General features: G+C 43.8%; 1 protein-coding gene across 1 annotated transcript; it reads right to left on the bottom strand.

Annotated features, from left to right (window-relative positions):
- Positions 1 to 1,216: 1,216 nt before the first annotated feature.
- On the bottom strand, positions 1,217 to 7,796 carry LOC133928067 (UDP-D-xylose:L-fucose alpha-1,3-D-xylosyltransferase MGP4-like). Its single transcript, XM_062374351.1, has 7 exons — positions 7,220 to 7,796; positions 6,949 to 7,110; positions 6,658 to 6,873; positions 4,503 to 4,710; positions 2,961 to 3,096; positions 2,576 to 2,648; positions 1,217 to 1,614 (listed from the first exon to the last, which is right to left on the bottom strand). The coding sequence occupies exons 1-7, from the start codon at positions 7,691 to 7,693 to the stop codon at positions 1,357 to 1,359; spliced, it is 1,527 nt and encodes a 508-aa protein (XP_062230335.1). The 5' UTR covers positions 7,694 to 7,796; the 3' UTR covers positions 1,217 to 1,356.
- Positions 7,797 to 22,835: the final 15,039 nt, after the last annotated feature.

Genomic DNA, 22,835 nt, shown 5'->3' on the forward strand with positions numbered 1-22,835 from the left:
ATCGGCAGAAGAGGACGAGCCAGTAGCTTGGTGTTATGCGTCCTCTAAGCACTGCACAGGGTCCACAGCGTGTCATAGCCAGATCCTTCGGCCAGCTACATCTCGACATCTCGTCTGCACCGGATTGTGGCTGCATGAATGAATGCAATATGTTTTCTTCTTTGGAATTGCTTGAATTCAACTATCAGAAAATTTGATAAACCCCAATCAAGTGCCGATATATTTGTTGTGCTTAGTCAGGATATCGCTCTAGCGCTGTTGTCAGTCGTCATCAGCGTGTTAGAGGGTGGTAAACGATGTGCACGAAATAGTGGGATGCGTTAAGAGGCGAGGTAGCAAAGCAATGGATATGTTGCTGGCCATGGGATTGGAGAAGGGTGATTGAGCATTGGCCGGCTGGTGGAATTACAGACAGGAACGACATTCGACGAGGAAGGCAACAAGGGTGATCGTGAGCCACCAAAGATGAGGAAGAAGCGTGATGCGCTAGGAGATTGGAGGAGGGGCAGTGTGGGGGATTGCGGATGGCTCCATCTTTGGCACCGCATCAAGCGGTGGGAGGCTCAAACCGCCTAGCTCCTGCAATATTAATATAGTCAAGTAGTAATCAATTTTCCTTGAATTTTGCAAAGATAGGTTTGAAAGTAATATAAAGTTTAAATCTTAAATAGGTAATTCACTCCTCTGGACGGTTGACTAGAAACATGAAAAATTTCAGTCAATTCACGTGGACCATCATATCTGTGTTAGACTACAATCCTTTTTTCTTTCTCCATTGAGTCTTTTTTTCTCCACCGCATCACTTCGCTCCTTTCCATGGTGCCATCACCTCGCTTCCCCGCTCTATCTTTGGCAGCTCCTGCCACCAACTAAACCAATCCATATTTTATCGCTCCTGCTACCGGTAATACCCACCACCATTTTGCATGACCTATAGCTCCGGCAGGGCTACAGTCTCCTTGTTGTCCACCCTCGGCATTCCCTCTAAGCCTAGCCTCCGCCTAGGCTCTAAACCCTAAACCTTGTCTAAGATGGTCGATTGAAATTCCAACAATTTTCAGTCTCCTGAGACCGAGACTTTCAGGTGTTTTTTTTTTAAAGTTGTGTAGTTCAATAGTTCAAACGTCCTATTTTGTCAGGTTTTACGTAACCCAGTCCCCCCTCCTTCGTTCAGTTCCTAAATCCTGCCCTACGCACATGCAAAAGAAGAGTTCACTTTTGAGTTTCGACACCCTTTTATTTATAATTCTGGATGTAATCAAGCGGGTCACAACACATGACAATTATTACTAGACATGTATCGCCCTGTTGCTTCCGTGGGCCGGAAGTACACGGCAACTCGTTTAATTTTGCCGGTCACAGCTTGTTCGTCTTGGCGAGGAAGACGACGGCGCCGGAGGTGGCCGCCGGGATGACGATGTCGTCGGATATGGACCTGAGGCCCGGGATGAACCGCTTCGTGACGACCGCGCACGCTGGCAGGCCGAAGAGGACGGCGAGTATTTTGATGTAGGCCCCGCCGAAGGTGAAGCTGTCCACCTTCACGACCGCCTTGGCGATCGCCTGGAACTCATCCTGGGTCAGGTTCTTGCCGTCCTTCTGTTTGTGAGCCTTCTGCGCTCGAAGGAAAAGGGGAAAACTGAGTATAGTCCATTTCACGGCGCTGTTTGGAACACGGGAATCTCACGGATTTCAGTCGGAACTATATCGTGAAACAATTGCGTTCCAAACGAGAATTATGCTCCAAACGGTGCTAAAGTTGCCATCCAAGTATTGATCTATCTTGCTTAGGCGTTTTGGTGGATCCATTTTTTGTTAGCGAGATCAACTGAGACTTTGTATGCTTACTGAGACTATTGCTTTAAAACTTGATACTCCCTCCAACAAAAGAATACTTAATGTTTTGGGCATGACATAGTCTTACTTTTGACCATTATTTTCTACTAGAATATATTTACATAATCCAATAAATTTGTGAGATTACAAAAGTATTTTTCAGATAAATCTACTCATATAATTTTAATGTCTTCAAACTAAATATTTTAAAAATTATTGATAGTCAAAGTTTTAAAAGTTTAACAAGAACTTGTCAAAAATATCAAGTATTTGTGACTGAAGGTTGTAGCTATTTTCTTTTCATAAATGCTTACATGTAGCGGAGGTTGTTGCAATAATTTGACCTTATTGTATCATATAGCATTCACCTTCCTAGTTCCTAGTTAGCATATAGCTAGGTTTATTCCATGTTTGGAACATGGAAAAAAATTACAGGAATCTCCCCGTCAGCTCAACAAATATTTATGGTACAAAATAAATCACTATTGCATATTCTGTGTTTTAAAAAAAATGCATTATTGTAAACAGGGCATTCGATATTCCTGAGCTGTTGTGAACTGTGACACATGTCTCATGATCAGGACTTGTGAGGACTTCCAAGCATGATTTTGCAACTGTTGGAAATATTTGGAACGAAATAGTATGTTTAAGGCAGTTGAATAGTTAGTTATTACTCCAAAAAAGGATAGTTGTGCTCAAGAAATCTAAAAAAGATTTGCTATAAAAGGATCCTTCTCACCTTGTACTGTTCCAAGAGAACTTCTTTTGACGGTATCCTGTACTGCAACTGCCCACGTTCCTCACAAAACATTCTGAAGAAGATTGCAAGCAAGAGAAAGAATGGTTAGAGAACAATGTTGTTAAACATTATTGCTAATATTTTGTAGCGCCATTTCTGAACACCCGGTGTTCGACGTGTCCATATGCTATCATCTTCTATGAATGATCCAATTGTTGTAACTCCTTGTACTCTAAATTCGGGACATTGTTAGGAATCATTATGGCAATTTCTGCACTAATCAAACAACTCAGCTAACCATCTGTAGATAAAATGGGAAACTGCATTCTGTGCACAACCAAGAAAGCGATCATACTAGCTGTCTTTAGGACATATGAAAACTTACTCGATGAGCTCGTAAATACTATGGTAGAAGTCCTCGAAATTTTCTGCAGGGCGCACTTTTTCCTCGTAGCGCTTCTTCATGAATGCAATGAGTTCTTCTGTATCATTGTCGATCTTCTGCGCTTCTTGCTTTCCACCTACCATTCAAAAACACCAGTTTTAATTTCCCTGACTCATCAAAACTTGTTGCGACGAACAGCGGTGGATCCAAGGGGGCAGGCAGGGAGCCCCTCCTACCCCCTCCCTCGGGGCACACTTGAGAACCGTCATGGCCCCTACAGTTTTTGGGTATAGAAGAGGAAGAAGGAAGAAGAATAGAAGATGAAGAAGAAAGAAGAGGAGGTAGAAGAGAAAAAAAGAGGAGAAGAAGAAGAGGTTGAGGCTTCCTAATTCTTAGGTCTGGATCTGCCACTGACGACAAACAATATTCATATGTTCCTCAATGACAAACACATACGCTCACAAAGGCAAAATATCGGCACAAGCACCACTTGGCGCACATATGCATCAACGGACAGCACAAACATAGCAGCATTTGCATGATGAATTGCTCGAGTTTGGGCGAGAACACACAACCTGGCCAGCTTGTATTTGTCATACCTTGCTTCGCCTTTGCTGCTCCTTGGCCCATGGAGTTTTAAGTTCTTGTAATCACAACTCACAAGGGAGACGTAGTTTGATGCGTGTGCTCAAGCAGGCAGGGGCACGACCGCATGAGTATATATATATATGTGTGTGTGTGTGAGAGAGAGAGAGAGAGAGGACGCAGCAGCGGTGTTCCTTGTGCGAGGCAGAGGCAATGGCATCGCTCCCACTGAAAGCAAAGTAGGTAGGCATCAAACAAAGGAAAGGGCACAAGAACGGGAGTGACTCTGGCCCCAAGCAAGCCTATATTCTCTAGGACATGCTATACTTACATTGTCAGCAAACACTTCTGGGCCTACTTCTCCACGCAAACAAGCATTCCTTTGTGAGGCAAAGCAAAGCATGCTAAGAGACTGCCTAGCACACCTAAAATATGAGAAAATGATCCACTAAAAAGACGATAGTAACATAATTTTGTTAATAACCTTCACACAAATGAAGAGTAAAGGTTCCCAAAGCTACCATTACTGAAATAACATTCACTCAATCCCTATAGCAAAAAAGAATGACTTACTTTCAGTAATAATGATACATGCTAACAAAGCCACTGTGCTATACAGAAAGTGAACTAACCATCGTACTAATCAACGGATCTCTTCAGCCACACCTAGACCTAACTATTCTCTAACAAGCCATTTTCAGTATGAACAAATATAATCGAAAAATAATCATCATGGGAAAAGATACCTCTACAAGGGCTTGACATACAGATCAAACAAGATGTTGACAAATAAAATCCTCTGTATATGGACTCTTCTACTGCTGCATCTTGCGCGGTGGATTGGAAATTACCAAACATCTGGTTTTGCAGAAACTAGCAGCCTGCGAGTCTAACACCAGCTACAAAATTGTGACGCTGCAGCAAGGAGAGATGCGCTTTAGCCTTGACATCGTGCTCATATTCTACCAACTGGTGACTCATCGCTGTGTTCATCTACCAACCACAGCCCATGATCACGGAAACGTTTTATCTTCTTTTCAAACCCTGTGATGTAGTTATTATGTATAATGACATGCTTGCCCTTCGTCTCCTTGACCCATGTTTTATTCTTGAAATATAGGCCACCAGTTGGAAATGCAGACTGAGGTAGCAGGTACACATCAACCTGCAAGCATATCTTCTGTTAATAATATTCTAGAAATATCTTCTGTTGATAGTTTTATAAAGGAAATTATCTGGTTGGAGACAAAGACCCATAAAAGTATGATAGGAAAACAGAACGGAACTCTTTGCTACGTATCATATTGTTATGTATCCGTTTCAGTATCTGAAGGTCCTCCAAAAATACACTTTCAGAAACAGAAAGTAAACTAAAATCGAGAAATCTAGAATGCAGCAAGGCTGTTGCCAGAAGACATACAGAATTTTATTGTTCAGGCCTTATATTGGAAAGGCCAGTCCGCTATATATTACAGTAAAAACACACAGCCTAGTAGAACCGATGTATGTCTATTAAAATACAGTAGCTTAGAAGCTACTCTCTATGTTTCCAGATTTACTGGCATAGTCTTTAATATAGCTTGACATTATCTTCTCCAACTATATGTTTGTACAAAATATAAAAATATTGAATCGAAACATTTTTAAATACAAATATACTAATAAGATTTCCATGAGAAAAATATAGATATTTTTTTGCACATGTTAGTAGTCAAGCTTTTAGAAGCTTGACTACACATATTCTAACAACGACATCCATTTGGAAACAAAGGAAGTAGAAGCCTAGAAACAATGTCATGGCCATACAGTTACTCCAAGATAATGTTAAGGGTTATCTAATTATCTTTACATACAATATGTACTTGGTACTGAGATCTGAGAGACTCGAACAGGGGCATAACAGGCCTCACCAGAGTTCATAAATTCGAAATTGATCATATGAAATATCATCCAATTGTAAAAAAAGTTAATTATATTTAGGGGACATATGCACTTGATATTGTGAATCTTAAATAAAAGACTGATGTGTATACTGTAAAATCTAGACGGCTTCATATTATTTATAAGCAGAAATGTAATGTTACACAGCCACAAGTCCACATTGCTCGGTTCATAATTACATGAGAACATGTGGAGCCACCCACAAAACACAGTAGCAGAGAAACAAAAATGAATGCACATGTAGAGAGCTAGAGGCATATCCTGATATCCATAAATGGGAAATGGTATACGTACTTAAATACTTTTACTAATAGTTTACAAATGGTTTAGGGTGAACGTCTAAGTACAAACTGCATTAACTGTTGGTTGGTTCGCGCAAACAGCATTAATTTGCAGGGCTCCTTATGATTTGTTAGTAAACAGTTCATCTAAATTCTTCATACGTATGCCACTTCTCATCCATAAACGTACTTAAAGTTACTGAAACTTCGACAATCATAAATGCTGTATCAAATCATCACATAGTTTTTTTTAGGAAAAAAAGAAGCATCGGTGGACTTCTTAAGAATGTGCAGTGCCAATTGAGCAAGTAATTTGTTTAAAAATTAGGCTCAACAAGTCTTTCGCATCAGTTCATAATGACACCAAGATTTCAATTTCCTTCTGTTCTTCAAATGAACAAAACTTCACAGCAAGGTCATATGCAGTTCAGATTACATCCGATCAGTTAACCCTGTGCCACCCTGCCCCAACCAAATACCGAGGTAGTCTGGTTATGCTAGAGCCTGAAACCACCTCCAAACAGTTCACGGATCAGCTGTGCCCTCAACACCCTAGTGATGGTGCAGCCACCCCATTGTGCTAAAACCCACCCGATCATGAAAACTACTTACTTTGCATAATTCAATTCATGTTCTTTCATTTAGCATTACCAACAAATTACTTAGATGAACAACTAAAGCAAACCACTATTTTGTTCAAGCAGATAAGTAGCAAGGCCTATTACCCTAAGGTATGGATATGATCAATTCAATCAAATGCTCCAAGACCATCTAAAAAAGGAGCCCCAAATCATCATTTTAAATTCAAGAATAACAAGCCACAAGATATACTAAGACTACTTTGCCCTGCCTAGTTGCATTGTAAACAAAGAAATCTAGCAGAAACAGACCTGCCCAGCAGTCTTGTTCAAAGCCCAGTTGAAAGCTGGCTGATCATTCGACTTCCTCTGCTTCGACCACGGTTGCTCCTTGAGCTCCTCGATCCACTTCCTTAGCAGCAGCTTGGCACCTTCCGTCGGCCGGAGGAAGATCATGCAGCTACAAATATATGTCCGCCCTTTCTTCCCCGGCGGTGGGAGCTCATGTGAGTGATCGAGTGGTTTCACCTGCAAGCCACAGTTCCATCCCAATAAGCTATCTTCCAATGAGACCCCAATCACAAATGCAGTAACTACACGTACAGGAGTCATATCGTCCATGAAGTACACATCATGGTCCCCGACGAGGTACGGGAACGGGTCGGCGAGCCACACCATGTCCACGTCGTTGTACATGACGCTGTACCCGAGCTCAAGAATCTGCAGCAGGTGCCGCGGCCGGCGCGAGGTGAAGTTGAAGAACCCCTGCATACAATCACACAGAGAAAGACGAGTACAGTCACGCGTAGGGGCATTTCATTGAACACCTGGGAGGAATGGGATAGACGCGACACCGAGAGATTCCTCTCCTCACCTGGGATCCGAACTTGTGGGCGGCCTGGGCATCGGGCGCGGGGGGCACGAGGACGGCGTGGCCGGGCCAGGCGGCGTAGATGCGGTCGAGGGTCTCGTAGTCCTCGGCGATGACGAGCACCTGGTCGGCGCGGCCGGCGCGGCGGACACTGATGAGCCAGTTGGAGAGGAAGGGGAGGTAAGGCCCAGAGACAGCGGCGAGGAGAACGGTGCCGTTTCCTGCGGCGGCGGCGAAGGCCGCAGCCTCCTGGAGCGTGTAGGCGCGCCACGGGGAGGCGGGGGCGCGCGCGGCGGGGCCCCAGGGGAGGAGGAGGGCGGCGAAGAGGAGGAGCGCGAGGAGGGAGAAGAGGTAGGGGAGCGTGAGGAAGGGGAGCGGGCGGGAGGAGCCTGCGCCGGCGGAGGAGGAGAGGGAGGAGACGGGGATGGAATCCTCGGCGGCTGGCGGCTTCTGGTGCGGTCGCTGGTGGAGCGACATTGCCGGATATCGGGGTTTCGGGAGGTGGGACGGGGAGGAGAGTGTGTGCACTACCCTAGTACTGCTACTGTAGAGTCACTCGGCGTTGGTCGGTGGTGGTGAACTGGTGATCCGGATCGCGGCCTGGTGTCATGACCTGAGCTAATGGGAGATGGTGACGGCTGTCATCGCGTCTATTACTTTTACCGCGATGTGTGTTAATTTCGGTTGGCAAACAGTTAATTAGCTTGTCCAGCTGTTTACTTGTCGTGATAGAGACAGTAAACTGTATTAGTTTTGGTTAATCATGTATTAGTGATAATGTGATTGAGGTATATAATCCTTCGTTGCCTTAAGGACCAGCATCCTATTATGTATTCGTAACAGAATTATGAGATGGAATGGTATCTGGATTTCTCTAGCTATTTTCCCCATTTTATTCTTCTCTGAATTTCCACTGGTTCTTGCTTGATTTCGTTCTCGATTCGCCAATTCAACTCGAGGGCATGTCAATTAGTGTCAGAGTCAAGCATTTCTTGGATCATCAGCGACTCCATCGATTCAACAACGAGGCTTGCTCGACACTTGTCTAGGTGGGTTGAAGGTTGATCGTTGTTAGGAGGTGATGGCTGTGATTGAGAGCAACTCAGACTATTGGTCCAATTTCTCATAAAACGATAAAATTGGGGATTTTGATATTCGGATGGAGAATATAGTTCAGACACTCGATATATAGTCATGTGGACTTTCTCAAACAGATTTTGTGTAATATATTCCTCATGTTTAGGAAGTGTCGGTGCTATCACCATAGTTAAGACAAGTGCATGACAAACCTATTGATACTATCCATATGGTTTGGTTTTCTATTTGTTCCGTTATTGATTCCTTCATGATTCATATGTTCATGTGATTATGTTATGTTGTTAATTCTTACTGTGTGATGGCATGGGCTTGCAGGTTGTGCTTTCTCGATCATTTTCAATTATGCATATTCAATATTTGTATTTTCTAATGTTTATTGATTGGAGTTTCATGAATATGTTTCTATTCAAAGATTCAAGTTTCAAGATATTCATTTACATTCCATTCAAGTGTCGGTGATACTGGAGATGCAATTTGGTTCTTATTTTCAGGATCCTATGAGTGAGTGTTGGCCCCACTCACTCTGCTTTACCAGTAAATGCAAAGAATATTCACATATGTCTGTCTAAAACTGAAACTACTTTCTTATCACTGTTTTCAAGAAAATAAAATCTTTGTTATTTCTTCTTCTTCATTGATTTCAATGTTATATGTTCTTCCAAGTTCTAGATTGTACTTGCTGAATATTTTTACTCACTCTTGTATTCTATTTGGTTTTTAGGTACTCTTTGATAGCAGCATGTTCGGAAGGAGGAAATAGCATCACATAGCAACAATGATCACATTTAAATAACTTCTCAGTTGTCTCCATAACATTTCAGCGCTATACTTGGTTAACTTGGTCAGTTATGTAGCTTGTGACTGTTTTGGTATAAAGTATTGAGTCCTTGAGTTGTATCGGATCCTAGTTATACACTGTTATGTTTACTTTCTATTTATGAATATCATGCATGTGGTGTTTGTGCAGTTTGGACTTGTGCTGGGAAATGGTAGTTTTCAGGGGAAATTTTGCTGAAATTTCTAATGATTTCCATATTTGTTAGGTTTTATATGGGAGTTAGTAGCATTCCTAGTTTGTAATAATCCGGGGTGTTACAATGGCAGTGAGGTGGATTCAGGTCAGGGTTTTTCGGTATATTGAGTAAAGGGGTACCCCGGCTAACAGGCCCCACGAAGGGTGTAAACAGCCAGGGGAACATGCCTCCTAAAAAACTGATCACTCGCGCGACCAGGTAAGGTTACCGCGACTAGTAACCAATCTCACTACGCCTTCACATAAACCCGTGACCAGCTCCACTGATCAAGGGACTAGATTAGACACAACCCATACGAAGCGCCTTTATTGGCACCCGCTCGAATGCTTCTCTTCACCACGCACTATCTCCAACGGATAAAGTCGTGGGCGGTGCAGGGGGGCATTGTCCCATCCCATAGCATTAAAGGCTACGGAGTGAGACTTTACAGGCCAGCGCAGCGCCGCACGATAGATGGGACGTTGTCAGCCACCCGACGAGGCAAGTGGATGGGGACGGCACAAAGAGGAAAGTGGACGGGGACGATGCGGAGAGGCATGCAGACGGGGACGATGCAGAAGGGCATCGTTCTGTCCTGCCTCATTAAATGTGGCAAGGTAGGGCTCTGCGGGCTAAGCACGACGGCGCATGGTAGCACGACATACAATACCGTCAGAGCAAGTTGGCATGCCTGGTCCTCTGTAATGATGATTTGAGTTCGATATTAGAATAAGCAGGGACCATACGTGTAGGGTCCACATATAAGTTCTCCCCCTCCCTACTATATAAGAGGATGAGGACCCCGTTTGTAAGGTAGAAAAATCAATTCTGGTAAACTGCTAGAACACCGTCTATAACCAAGTGAGATCTACGATAGCACAAACACATGATGTAGGGTTGTTATCCTTCGGGAGACTCGAACTTGTATAACCTCTGGTGTCCCCGAATCCACCATCTACACACAGACACACCCAGTCCCTGAAACACCGTTCACGCACCTACTATCCAGCATACCCCGGAATCACTATCAAGGATTTACCCTTGACAGAGTTGCTAGGCAAGTCCTAGTGTAAAATTCTGGAGCCGAACTCCATCTTAGGTGGCAATAGAAGCTCACAGGTAGATCTAAACGGGGAGGAGTCTGACTCTGAGTCGATCCATTATGTGATCGAGGGATGACTCATCACACAAAGACATCTGTGCAGCAACAACTACTACGATAGCGGCATCATCTTCCAGAGTTGTGAGCTCGAAGGAGGCAGATGGGTCAAGCCAGGAATTCACTAAAGGATTGCAAGAGGAGATTTTGGATCTGAAGTCAAGGGTGGGCAATATAGAGCTTCACATGACACATATGCAAAATCAATTAGCCACTCTGGTGGAACTGGCTAAGAACAACTAGGTTGGGAGTGGACCGATTGAGGGAGAAGTGATCAAGGTCTCTGATGAAGAAGAAGAGAGGAAAGTGGTGAGGTCGGTCCTAAAGGAGGTGTGGTAAGCTTCCTGAACATACTCAAGCTAAGGTATCTGACAATGTTGCTCACACTACTCATTATCGACAAAACTCCCCAAATGTATATGTTTATGTTGATGTCCCACACAAGCTTAGCAATACCACCTTTGAAATTGAGATTATACATGATAGGCCTTTGCACATGTCAAATCACCACAACGCTAGATTTGTTCACCCACTTGCATATATTCCTCATAAAGCAGTTGGCAAACATGGTAACTGGGTTACAATTGATAAGTGGGAAAGTAGGAATCAGGATTACTCTTTTAGCTTATCCATTTCTAGACCCAAATTAGATTTTTCCCTCTTTACATGGTGATAACCCTAGTGGGTGGACAAGGCAATGCGAGAAGTACTTCAAGCTTGCTAATGTGCCAACTAAATTGTGGGTTTGTATGGCTACTTTACACTATGTGGGTAAGGCAGAACATTGGTGGTCAAGCCTTAGGCTTTCTTCCAAACAAATTAAGTGGCAACAATTTGTACAATGATCTGCAATAAATTCTCAAAATATGGTGTGTTTGACATTGTTGAAGTATTTCACTCTCTCTCACAAGACTCAAGTGTGGCTATATATATTGATAAATTCAAGGAGCTAATGACTGGAATGCAAAGACAACACCCAGGCTTACAGGAGGATTACTATGTAAGATGCTTTATCAAAGGACTAAAACATAAGATCAAGCATTACCTAAAACCTCACAAACTTGGCACCCTATTTAAAGCCTATGGGCGAAAGGACAATGATGTCACCTAGGGGGGTGAATAGACATTTTTAAAAACTTTATCCCCTTGTTCAATAGTTGGTCTAAACTTGTAGCAAAAATAAACTAATAGATTTTTCACAAGTGAAAAATAAACTAGTGCACAATCATCCTAAACAAATGTGAAGGTTACAACCTTAAGGTGATAAAGATTATTAAAATCTAACAAGATATGCAAGAAACTCTAATAGGAAGTTGTGACACTATTCATTAGATGTTCTGATTCTACTATTCATCGGACGTTCCAAAACATTTAAAAACAACTAGATTGAACCTTACGAAATTAACTCAATGCACATACAAATAAGCATGCAAGCAATTGAATCAATGTAATGCACAAGAGTAAGGAAATACGGAGATAAATGATTTGTTACTGAAGTTCGGATATCCACCGATATCCTACGTCTCCATTGAGAAAGCTCGATCACACTTGAACCAGATCTCTTTCAACCTGTTTTCTCAAGAGGTTGCACACATGCACTTTTGGTCTCCACTATGACCAACTCTTTCTCCACTCCGAAGATGGTGAGTTCTGTTAACACTTTCGAGCCTCCTCACAATCTTCACTTGAGGTGATCATCAGTAATCCACCACCAAGCCGTCTAGGAGACGGTGGTCTCCAAGAGGAACAAACTCCCAAATTCGTGCACGATCAACGCCGAGTGCTCAAATACACACACACAACTAATGCGCCAACCGTGGGCTACCAAAGCACCATACCTTTCACACCTCTCTCTCTCTACTCACTAAGCCACAAATGTCTTGGATATCATAAACCAATACTAAAGAGATAAAGGGAGCACTCAAAGGTGGAACATCAAGTTTCAACACCTCTCCAACCTTTACAAGCACCAGAAAAAACATCAAAACCCTCCAAAGACTTGCCCCCACGCAAGGAGGCAATGAGGTATTTATACCCCACTCTGAAAAACTAGTCGTTAGACTCAAACTGCATATATCGGAACTTCCGATCCCCATATGAGAACATCCAATCTCATGTCTCCCAACGGTCGAATCCAGGAAAAACTCACTCCCAGACCTGGAAAAAACAACACATCAGAACTTCTGATGTATGGATCGGAACATCTAATCCAAAAAACAACTCAAACTCGAGAGCCTCATGTTTATTAAAATTGGAACTTCCGAAACATCGGAACTAGCATCAGAACTTTTGACACATCGGAACTATCATCAGAACTTCCAAAATTAGCACAACTGACACTCTGAAAAACAATAATAACTTTTAACCCCAATGTCCAATTTCAGTGATATCAGACTCTACAGAAAGCTTATCCAGAGGGCTACACATCCCTACTGAATTCATGATCTCAACCACATTGGATCAAAACTAGAAACACTCCGAAAGCCAATTCGGATACTTTCACCCATTTTATAAAGCTTAATCTCCCAATATTAAACTAGGTATTACATGGAACATGCCAAACACCATTAAGGCTTGGCCACAACCATTTTTTGCCACTAAGGCTGATAACAACAAAGGGTTAAATATAAAACACATTTTAGAAACCTCGGACTCATAAAACAAACCCTTTCACTGAGTAGTGGTATAACACAAACTACCACTCATCCTTGAAATGCACTCCTTTTTAGGCCCTTTATGGCTATGCTCCTCCACTGATAAGTGAAATTTTAGTGCCAGGGCTTGAATGTCCAACAAAGGACTTCCTAGCTGAAAAACAGGAGATCATCTCTAAGCTGAAACTCAATTTATCCCAAGCTCAAGGTCGTATGAAATAGTTTGCTAATCTCAAGAGGAATGAGAGGAAGTTCAATGTGGGTGACATGATCTACCTAAAATTATAGCCTTACAGGCAAGCTGCATTTGGCCTGAGAGGATCACTCAAGCTCACCACTAAATACTATGGTCCATTTTTTATCTTCAAAGAATTGGTAATGTCACCTACAAATTGTTGTTGCCGGATGAAGCTCAGATTCACCCTGTCTTCCATGTTAGCCAGCTAAAAAAGCATATGGGCACACATGCAGTTCCTAGTGCTGATTTACCACTTGTTGATTCTCATGGACGCATCAAGTCAGCTCCTATTGTAGTACTAGACACCACCAGAGCTATGACCTGGCGTGATTCTGTGGTTACTCAATGGCTTGTGCAGTAGGAAAATACACCACCCGAAGATGCACCTTGGGAGGATAAGGTGCTTATTATGTCGTCTTCCCTTGATTTCTACTGGAACACCATCAGGAGATGGTGGCCTCAAGACCCATCTTCAGAGGGACGGTCTGGAGGTCCAATGGTGAATTTGTTAGACAACAACACTTGAGGACAAGTGTTCCCAGGGGAGGGAACTTGTCATGACCTGAGATAATGGAAGATGGACGGAAAGAATATTGTTATACTGTTTCACTCCAATCGGACGGTTGTCATTGCGTCTGTTACTTTTACCATGCTGTGTCTGTTAATTTTGGTTGCCAAATAGTTAATTAGTAGTCCAGCTATTTACTTGTCATAATAGAGTTAGTAAACTGTATTAGTTTTGCTTAATCATGTATTAGTGGTAATTAGGATTAAGGTATTTAATCCTCTGTTGCATAAAGGACAAGCACCCTATTATGTAATCATAACAAAATTATGAGATGGAATGGAATCTAGGTTCCTCTCGCTACTTTCCCCATTATGTTCTTCTCTGAATTTCCATTTGTTCTTGCTTGATTTTGTTCTCGATTCGCCAATTCGACTTGAGGTTGTGTCACTGGGGACGACGATGGCCTGTTGTTGGCGTGGTTGATTGGAAAATTTTTGATTGACGAGGTGAACTAGTGATCCAGATTGCTAGCCAAAGGGTACCAGTTTGCCACAATTCAGTTAAATTAGTTTGATTGAATTAGACTAGTATCTGAGTGCTAAGTCATTTTAGCTTTCGTTTGGTATTACGGTGGCTTTTAAAAAGCATTTATTTTTTCTAGATATAGATAGAGTTATAGGCATATTTTTAAAATCTGTAACAACAAAATCTTTCTAAAACTAGTGGAATTATCATAATTGTTTAGATTCCACAGCATAGCATGCAACCACAAACTAATCCTTAGTCTTATAATAATCCTGTAAAATTCTTCTTAATAACTTCCTAAACAATTATCTCAATAGGATGCCAATATAAGGATTTATGGCGGGATTCCTTAGAGTATCTTCAGAAGCCCTTCTATTCCACCCTCCATCTATTTTCTCCAAAAAAATGGTCTCAACACAGCCTCTCTCCCCAGTGCCATTCTCCAACTGTCACTCGCCCTCGTGCGTTCCCGCCACCATCCAACCTCCGCTGCTCCACCCCAAGCCCCCAACTCCACCAGCCTCCGCGGCACCACCTTGTGCCCCTGACACCGCTAGTCTCCATGTTTTGCTCGAAAGGTGGTTAATTTATTCCGCAAGGTTTTTTTACCTCGTTTGTTACAATTATGCTCTTTTTTGTTACTCTTGCTCACCACCTATGCTTCTTCTTCCCCCAACTATTTCCTCCCCCTCCTTCAGCTCATGCCTTGCTGGCGCCACTAGTAGCTTCGTCTATTGGTCGAGTAGGGGAAGCGAGAGGGAGGGAGAGAGAAGCAGAAGAAGGGTCGAAGCAAGGGCAAGACATTTGACGACTTGCTCAACTCCAAGTTCTACAACAAATGGTACCAAAAGATTTCCTTTTTTTGCTAGGTATTTTGATTCTTTGGTTGCTTAGTTCTTGAGGCTGATTTGGATTGACTGTTCCTCGGTTGAGTCTACTCGGGTTCTGTGATCTTTCGGGTTTTTCTTAAGTTCAGTTCGGATTGGTTTTCTTTTCTTTTCTTGAATTACCTCAATGTGGCTTCCCACTTCATGGTCTTGGTGATTTGGTTGCATAACTAGAAAAGTGGCAACCAAAAGTGGTCAAACTCTGCTCAATTTGATAGAGAAAATCTGTGATGACTGAATTGCTAATCTTGTTTCCTGGATGTACTTTCAATCTGGAATGCAGATGGACGGGTTGATAGTTTAGCTAAACCGTGCTTCATGCTATGATATGATTGAGCAATTCTGCAATTACATTGGGAAGTAGCTCGGCAGCCTTCAGAAGCTAAGTTATATTCAATCAAGAAAAAAGTCTACATAACCCTCTGAACTATTGACTGGTGTATACTTAAAACTCTAAACTACAAAACCAGGTATTGTGGACCTTAAACTTTGTAAAATAGTTTAATTAACCCCTTAGCGTGGTTCCTGAGGTGGTTTTCGCCTTTCTAGCATTCACTCTAGCACTGGTTTTGCCACATAGGTGGGTATGGGCACGGGGACTGCATGTCAGTGGGCGAAGCGGCTAGGGGTGATGTGGGCAACGTGGACGTAGTGCTGGCAGCGAAGGTGTTGCTAGCGGACCCGGCCAGTGTGCTGGCGTCCTGGAACGCTAGCATGAGCATGAGCCCCTGCGTGTGGACTGGCATGACATGCAACACGTTGCGGTCATCGGCCTCAACCTCTCTAGCTGCAACCTCTCCGGCGTCATGCCCACCGCACTATCCAGCCTCAACCACCATGTGTGCCTCCAGAGCTCGGGAACATGATGGAGCTCGTTCATCTTGACGCGGTGAACTGTGGGCTCTCCGGTGAGATGTCGCCAGAGCTGGGCACCGATTCTCCCCTTTTCTCCCCATGTCTCTCCTCTGGTCAAAGCATCAAGGCCGCCGTCTTCTTCTCCAAGTCCAGCAGCCACAACCCTCCATAGTGCACCAATTCTCGATCAGGAGCCACTGTTGGATTCCTTACATCACCTCTGATCCATTTTCAGCTATCCTTGAGCTCGAATCGTCCTGTGGCCAAAATGCCCAATTTTGGGCCGCTACTACCGCCACTGCCAAGTCCTCGCCCCGCAACCCTCTCTCCCCAATCCCTCTCTCCTTCAATTTGGCCTGAGAACCTTTGAGCCGCTCTCGCGCTGTGCGCCTTGATTGGCCGCCACCGCTCACTGATGCCGGTGCCGTAGGCAATGCCCTAGCCCTGAGGGACTCTTTCCCTAGCGCCGCAATATCGCCTAGAAGCTCCCCCCTGGCCCAATTGGCTCGGGATGCTTCCAGCCATCGGGGGCCATGGCGGGATCCCGACGCTCTCCGCTACCACCACCGACCCTTTCTGTCACCTCCAGAGTCAATCCAGCTCGCTCAATCACTTTCCCTTCCTCTCCTCTCACTCCTTATCGAATCTTGGCGCCCGTTATGCCATATATTCTCTAGACGAAGTCGAGCTCCGCCGTCTGTTCGATCTGCCATGTTCTTCTTCTTCCCTGGGTAGTCTGACAAGGTAAACAGATTGACGTGCTTTGCAAAGTGATCACTAGTGTGGACGCTAGTGAGGCAAAAGCCATCTCAGAAACCAGGCTAGGGGGTTAAGTAAATGGTTTTGCAAAGTTTAAGGTCTACAATACCTAGTTTTATAGTTTGAAATTTTAGGTATACACTAGTTGATAGTTCAGGGGGTTATGTAGACTTTTTTCTTCAATCAATTCAACTAACGTTTGAGTTTAGTCTACCTAAAAAGATTTTGGGCTTCATCACCTTCATGGCACCCCATGTCTTAATTGAGACCCAACGTGTTGCATTTGTTTTGATTCCATGTTTAGTTTTACTAATTTCAGCACCATAATGGCAATTACTTTTTGAACACATGGGATAAGTATTGTAATGTCAAGTGGCCATGAACTGAAAAAAGGTTGATTTTTTTGTTGTTGTATAGATAAGGGATTAGTGGGTTGTTTGATCTCTGCTTATAATAATCTTATGGCGATGTAATGTAAGTGTTGACTGCTAAAAAAAGTTTGTCTTTTTTACAGGTGATTCCTGCACTTGTTGGTGTTCTTTGGTTTATCTATTTGGGCGGTGTTGGGATCGTGATCGCAACAAAATGAACAGTACTCATAATTGTAAGTGTAATAATTGTTCCTCTCGCGTTATTACATCAAGTGAGTAGGAGTATTTATAGGTACACCTCAACCACTCTCTTCATCTTTACACTTGTACCCTTTATCCACAGGAGTATTCATTCTAACACGAGGGAATATCCTAGAATATTCCTAGGATATTACTGTCATTGCCTACCTATGGTGCCCTATGCAACCAAATCTAGGCACGTGTCTTAGAGGGACCCGCACTCGACCCTCTGTTAGGGCTACTAGAGATCTCCCTCCGGCCATTACTTGGTCGGGTTCTAACTAACTCACGGTGCTCCTTTTTAGATGAGCCTCCCCTCTGTCATCAAAGGTCCTCGTGCTGCCTCCCTTCAACCTCAGGGTTTCGTCCTTCGGGCCTTTCCTCCGGGCTTCGTCCCTTGGACTTCCCTACACCTTCTCGAGCCTAACTCCTGCAGAACATAAAGGAAAACATCCCCGCCTTGACGTTAGCCTCGCTACTTCGGTTTTAGGATTGACCAGTGTGATCGAAGTCGATGAACAGGGGCCCACATGGTACCATTCCCCAAACAGGTGGTGATATAATATTGGCAGAACCCAAGAACTGAAAATGTTAGGGTGGTGATATAAAATTGATATAATGTTAGGGTGGTGATGTAATATTGTTCCACATGTCTCTTTTTATTCAGTTTCATTATGTAAGATTGAGCTATTTTTTCCTCTCTCTCTTTTTTTTTGGATCATGGTTGTTGGATAATTCATACCTTACCTCCTAAAGTTGAAGAGGTTGTTTAGCTGTTGCTCTTAGTGTGATTATAGTAATAGTAAAAAAAAGTGTGAAGAAGTTGTTTAGCCGGTTATGTTTGTAAATGGCTATATTTTCAACAGTTATATGTATAACTACTATATTTTTAATAGTTATATTTTTAACAGCTACATTTCAAATAGCTATATTTGTTGAAGCAGTTGTTTAGCCGGTTTTTGGATAGAGCCAGCAGTGATAGTCAAGGTTTCACTGCCGGCTCATAACATGAACCGGCATTGCCAACTCGTGGCTAGAGCTGGCAATGATAGTGGATTTTCACTGTCGGTTCTTTTCGAATGGCTTTTTAGTGTCAATCTATGATACGAACTAGTAGTGATATTCCATTATTGCCAGCTTGTAAGAAACCGGCAGTGATGGGCCGGCATATAGACCTATTTTCTATAGTAGTGAGAAAAAAATGATAAATCCAGAATTCGATTAAAATCCTAATGTAGTAAAGAAGTGTCATATGACCTTTTTCATCTTTACATCGGGAGACAGTTTTACCTATTAGCTTTCTATAGCACTCGCCTTGGAGTTATACAGTAGCACTCACCTAAGTTTAATATAACCTTCTAGAGGCCCTCGCGTGTCACACCCCATCTTCCCCTCCCCTCCTTAATCTCTCCCTCTCTCTGTCTCTCTCTGTTGTGTGGGACCCAGCTATCAACTGCTTCCTCTTCCCCGCCGCTTCCTCCTCCTCTACCGCCCGCCCGTCAGTTTTTCGCCGAGCCCACACACTTTCAAAACCGAATCATTGATGAGTAATGCTGCCAAAAGGAAACCATTGACCCTCCATCAAGGCAAGATCATTGTTGCAAAGGAAATCGACGGGAGGAAAGGAAACCGAGCCCAATTTTCCGCCCGCCTACCTCAATTCTGCTGATCAATTCAATTCTCCCTGTCCTCTCTATAAAACCTCAATTGACCCCTCGACCGAGCATCTTCGCACTCCACCGTGCCCAATTCCGCAATCCTCGTCGAGTTTCCTCAAACCGCAAGCCCTAGCACCATCACCGGACCTTTTCTGGACCCCGCCGCCATCGCCAAGTCGCACACAGCCTCCCCGATGCCGTCTGAGCCTTCACCGGTGCTCTCCGTCTGCACGTCGATGTCCTCGACCGTTCGCCGTCGAGCTCCGATCATCGCTCGCAGCTCCGTAGGCCGCCGAAGCTCACCGTTGAAGCCCTACCGTCGCTAAGCCTTCCCAGTCTTCCCTGACGCCCGATAAGCCGTCAAACGGAGTCGCCGCAACCTCTGCTTCCTCTTTCGCCGCTCGTCGACGTCTTCCGACCGCCGCAGCGTCATCTACGCCCGTCTCCGGCCATGCTCCGCTGTCCCGAGCTCATCGCCGTTGCCATCTCGCTGGAGAAGGGGTAGATGCCCCTCTCAGCTGTTGGATCATCGTCGGGGGCATAGATTAGAAGTAGCGTACCCCTTCGCATTAGACGATTTCACCCGTCCGATCCGAGATCAACGGCTCCGATTTAATGAATACCGCGCCGAGTAAGCCTAGCCTAGTCAGCAGCCACGTGTGTGTCTGTGTCCGACGTGGCTAGTCCAGTCAGCGCTCTCTCTCCGAGTCAGCAGATGACGTCAGCGATTGAGTAGTAATTTGATTTTCCCATTAGAAAATAATTCACGATAATCTAAATATTCCGAAATAGGTTTTCTTTAATAGAAAAATTCTAGAAAATAGAAAATAGTTTAGGTAAATATTTATAAATATTTTTAGCTCTGTTTTTATTTCTGTAAATGATTATTTAATGTTTTTTAGTCTAAAAATTATTGCAAAAATGTTAAAATAAATTTATAATTTGGAAAATGGTTTAGAAAATATATATTAATTATGATAATGTTTAGAAATGAATTCTTTGATAGAATAAATGCTTTAAATTTGTTTTTATGCATATAAAAATTTGTTTATTTCCAGAAAAATGCAATAAATTTCATAAAATTGTTTTAATCATTTCTATGCTATAAAATAATTCTAAAAAATTTTAAATAAATGTTTTAGGCCTTTGAAAAATTAGGTTTAATTCCAAAAAAATAGTTTTTGTCATTTTTAGTTGCTTAGAACTTCGTTGGGCTGTAGTTTTCGCTTCATTGCTCAGATTTGGGCGGTTCTTGCGCCCAAATCTTCTTGAATTTGTGCCCTAGCTTGTTCTAGTGTTCGTTTTATATGTTTTTCTTAGTGTATGTTTTTAGTTGTGCTTGTTTACTCGCTTGTAAAGGAGTTTGTTCCGGAAGCGTTCGAGAACATCCAGGATCAAGACTTCAGAGATTTCGAGCAACTCATCAGAGAAGGCAAGTGCCCTTGAACATTTTGTGCCTACTTTTATAAAATTTTGTTTTACAAATTGCATGCTCATCAAACATGATATCCCATTGTTAGGGTTTACTAGTTTTTCCTCAATCTTCCTTATAACTGTAGATTGGTTTTCATGTTGGGTAGAATGTGCTTAGCTATGCTTACTTATGGGTAGCATAGTTGAATTATGTTGATATTGATGAACATTGGTAAAAGTGCTTAGCCTAAGATAGTAGGGTCTGAGCAAGTTGGCATGTTGGTTGGCCTGTGGATGTGTTTCAAGCAAAATTATGGGCTTTCGAATATTTAGTTATTACCCTGTTGTTGGGTTGATGGCGGTCTTGACCAGACCATGTTAAGGACCGGTTCGTGGAGTGACCACCTACAAAAATAGTATAACCACAAGCCAGGTATGGAATGGGCCTAACTCAGTAATTCGCCTTTCTCTCAGCATTGTGAAGATCACTTGGTAGTACATGGACAGGAAGGGTGTACTTCCTGTAACCATAAGGCGCAAGAGGGGGCTTCTGGGGTGGAGGGTGTACTCCACTTATGTACGGCGGTGAAACCTCAGCGGGTCAACACGTGCTTAGAGGCGTTGGAAAGGCTTTGCAGTGGAATCCTGGTCGCACACCTCAGAAGTGTGTAAGTGTTTGATCAACACGGGTAAAAAGGAGGACACGTCTTGTGCGTAAAGTGTACGACCTCTGCAGAGTAAAAACTGATATGTCAGCCATGCTCACGGTTATGAGTGGCATGGACTCCTCACATGATTAGTCGGGTGGTTCTTCGGGTTGGTCTTGGGTTGGATTTTGGTGGATCACAGTGGTGGAAACTGTGATTCCAGTTAGCTTTGTTTAGAGGTGGTTGGAACCTCAGCTGGGGAGCAAGGTGGTGGGAACCTTGGCTCTTGTCTTAGAGAAATCATTCACATAAAAGTAGTTTGCCTTTATAATTGTTTACAAATAAAACAACGTTTATGCCAACAAACCTTTGAGTTAAGCCTATCTTGACTTTTGGCTCCCATGTCATAATTTTTTTCCCACAGTTGCTAAGTATTCTATATACTCACACTTGCTCTCTCCTCCATAATCTTGTCGCGGTTCAGAAGCTGAAGATTACGAGGACTTTCTAGAAGATGGAGCTGAGTTCTAGGCAGGTGGCTTTTCGGTTGACTTCCTGTAGAGTTTGGGCATCGTGCTGAGTTTATTTCCACTGCTTTGTAATCTTCTTTTAGACCCTTGGGGTTGTTGATGTAATAAAGTATGTTGTAATAATGGATATTGTGTCTGCTACTCGCTTATGACATCACTACGTGTATGTAACTTGATCCTGGCATACATGTAGATTACATTCGGTTTGGTCTTAAAACCATGTGTGACATCGCGTAGCTCCCTTGGACGACTCGGGGACGACACAGCTTCGCCGCCCCAGCCTCGACAGCGCGAGTGGTGCGGCCGCCGCCCCCATTGCCAACTGGCGATGGCGGTGGCAGCCAGCGATGGTGTCAAGCAGCTCCAACGTGGTCCCCTCCCTCCCTTTCCTCTCATCCTCCCTTTCTTCTCTTCATTGGTTCTAGTGGCCTACTCATCGTTGTCTAGGGCAAGGCGTAGGCAACCACCCCTTGATGTCGGTCGGATCCACGCACCTTTACTGAGATCCGCGCGTTGGCGCATTTGTGGTGGCCGGTTCTACTCGCTGCTGGCGAGATCCGTGTGTTGGCACGGGTGGGAGGCTGGGATCTAAGTGCCGCCGTTAGGATCTCACGGTAACACGCGGGCGCATGCCGGTGAGGGCCGTCGACACCGTGTGCATGCTCTGGGGCATGTTCTGCGAGTTCATAGCACGTGTGGTGATTAGATCCGTGGTGTGGCACACTGGGGGGCACGGTGCGGCCACCAGATCCATGCCCCCGATGGCTCAACGTGGCTGCTCGACAACGCGACAGCCAAATCCACACCCCGGGCGGCGTGGCATGGCGGTTCGATGGCGTGAAGGCCGGATCCGCATGCCCAATGGCAGATTTGCTTGACTTCGTTCGGATCCAGGTGGGCGACGCATGTGGATGGCAGATCTACGGGTGTGCCCGCGTGTGGCATCACGCCGATTGCAGAGGTCGTCGTTTGGTTGCAGAGGTCACGGTGGCGCTGCAATGGCGCTTGTCGAGGTGCATAGAAGGCTAGGCTTGGACAGTGTGAAGTGGGTGGCATGCGTGCAC

This window comes from Phragmites australis, chromosome 9 (genome assembly GCF_958298935.1).
Source record: "Phragmites australis chromosome 9, lpPhrAust1.1, whole genome shotgun sequence".
In the NCBI taxonomy this organism is placed as follows: Eukaryota; Viridiplantae; Streptophyta; class Magnoliopsida; order Poales; family Poaceae; genus Phragmites; species Phragmites australis.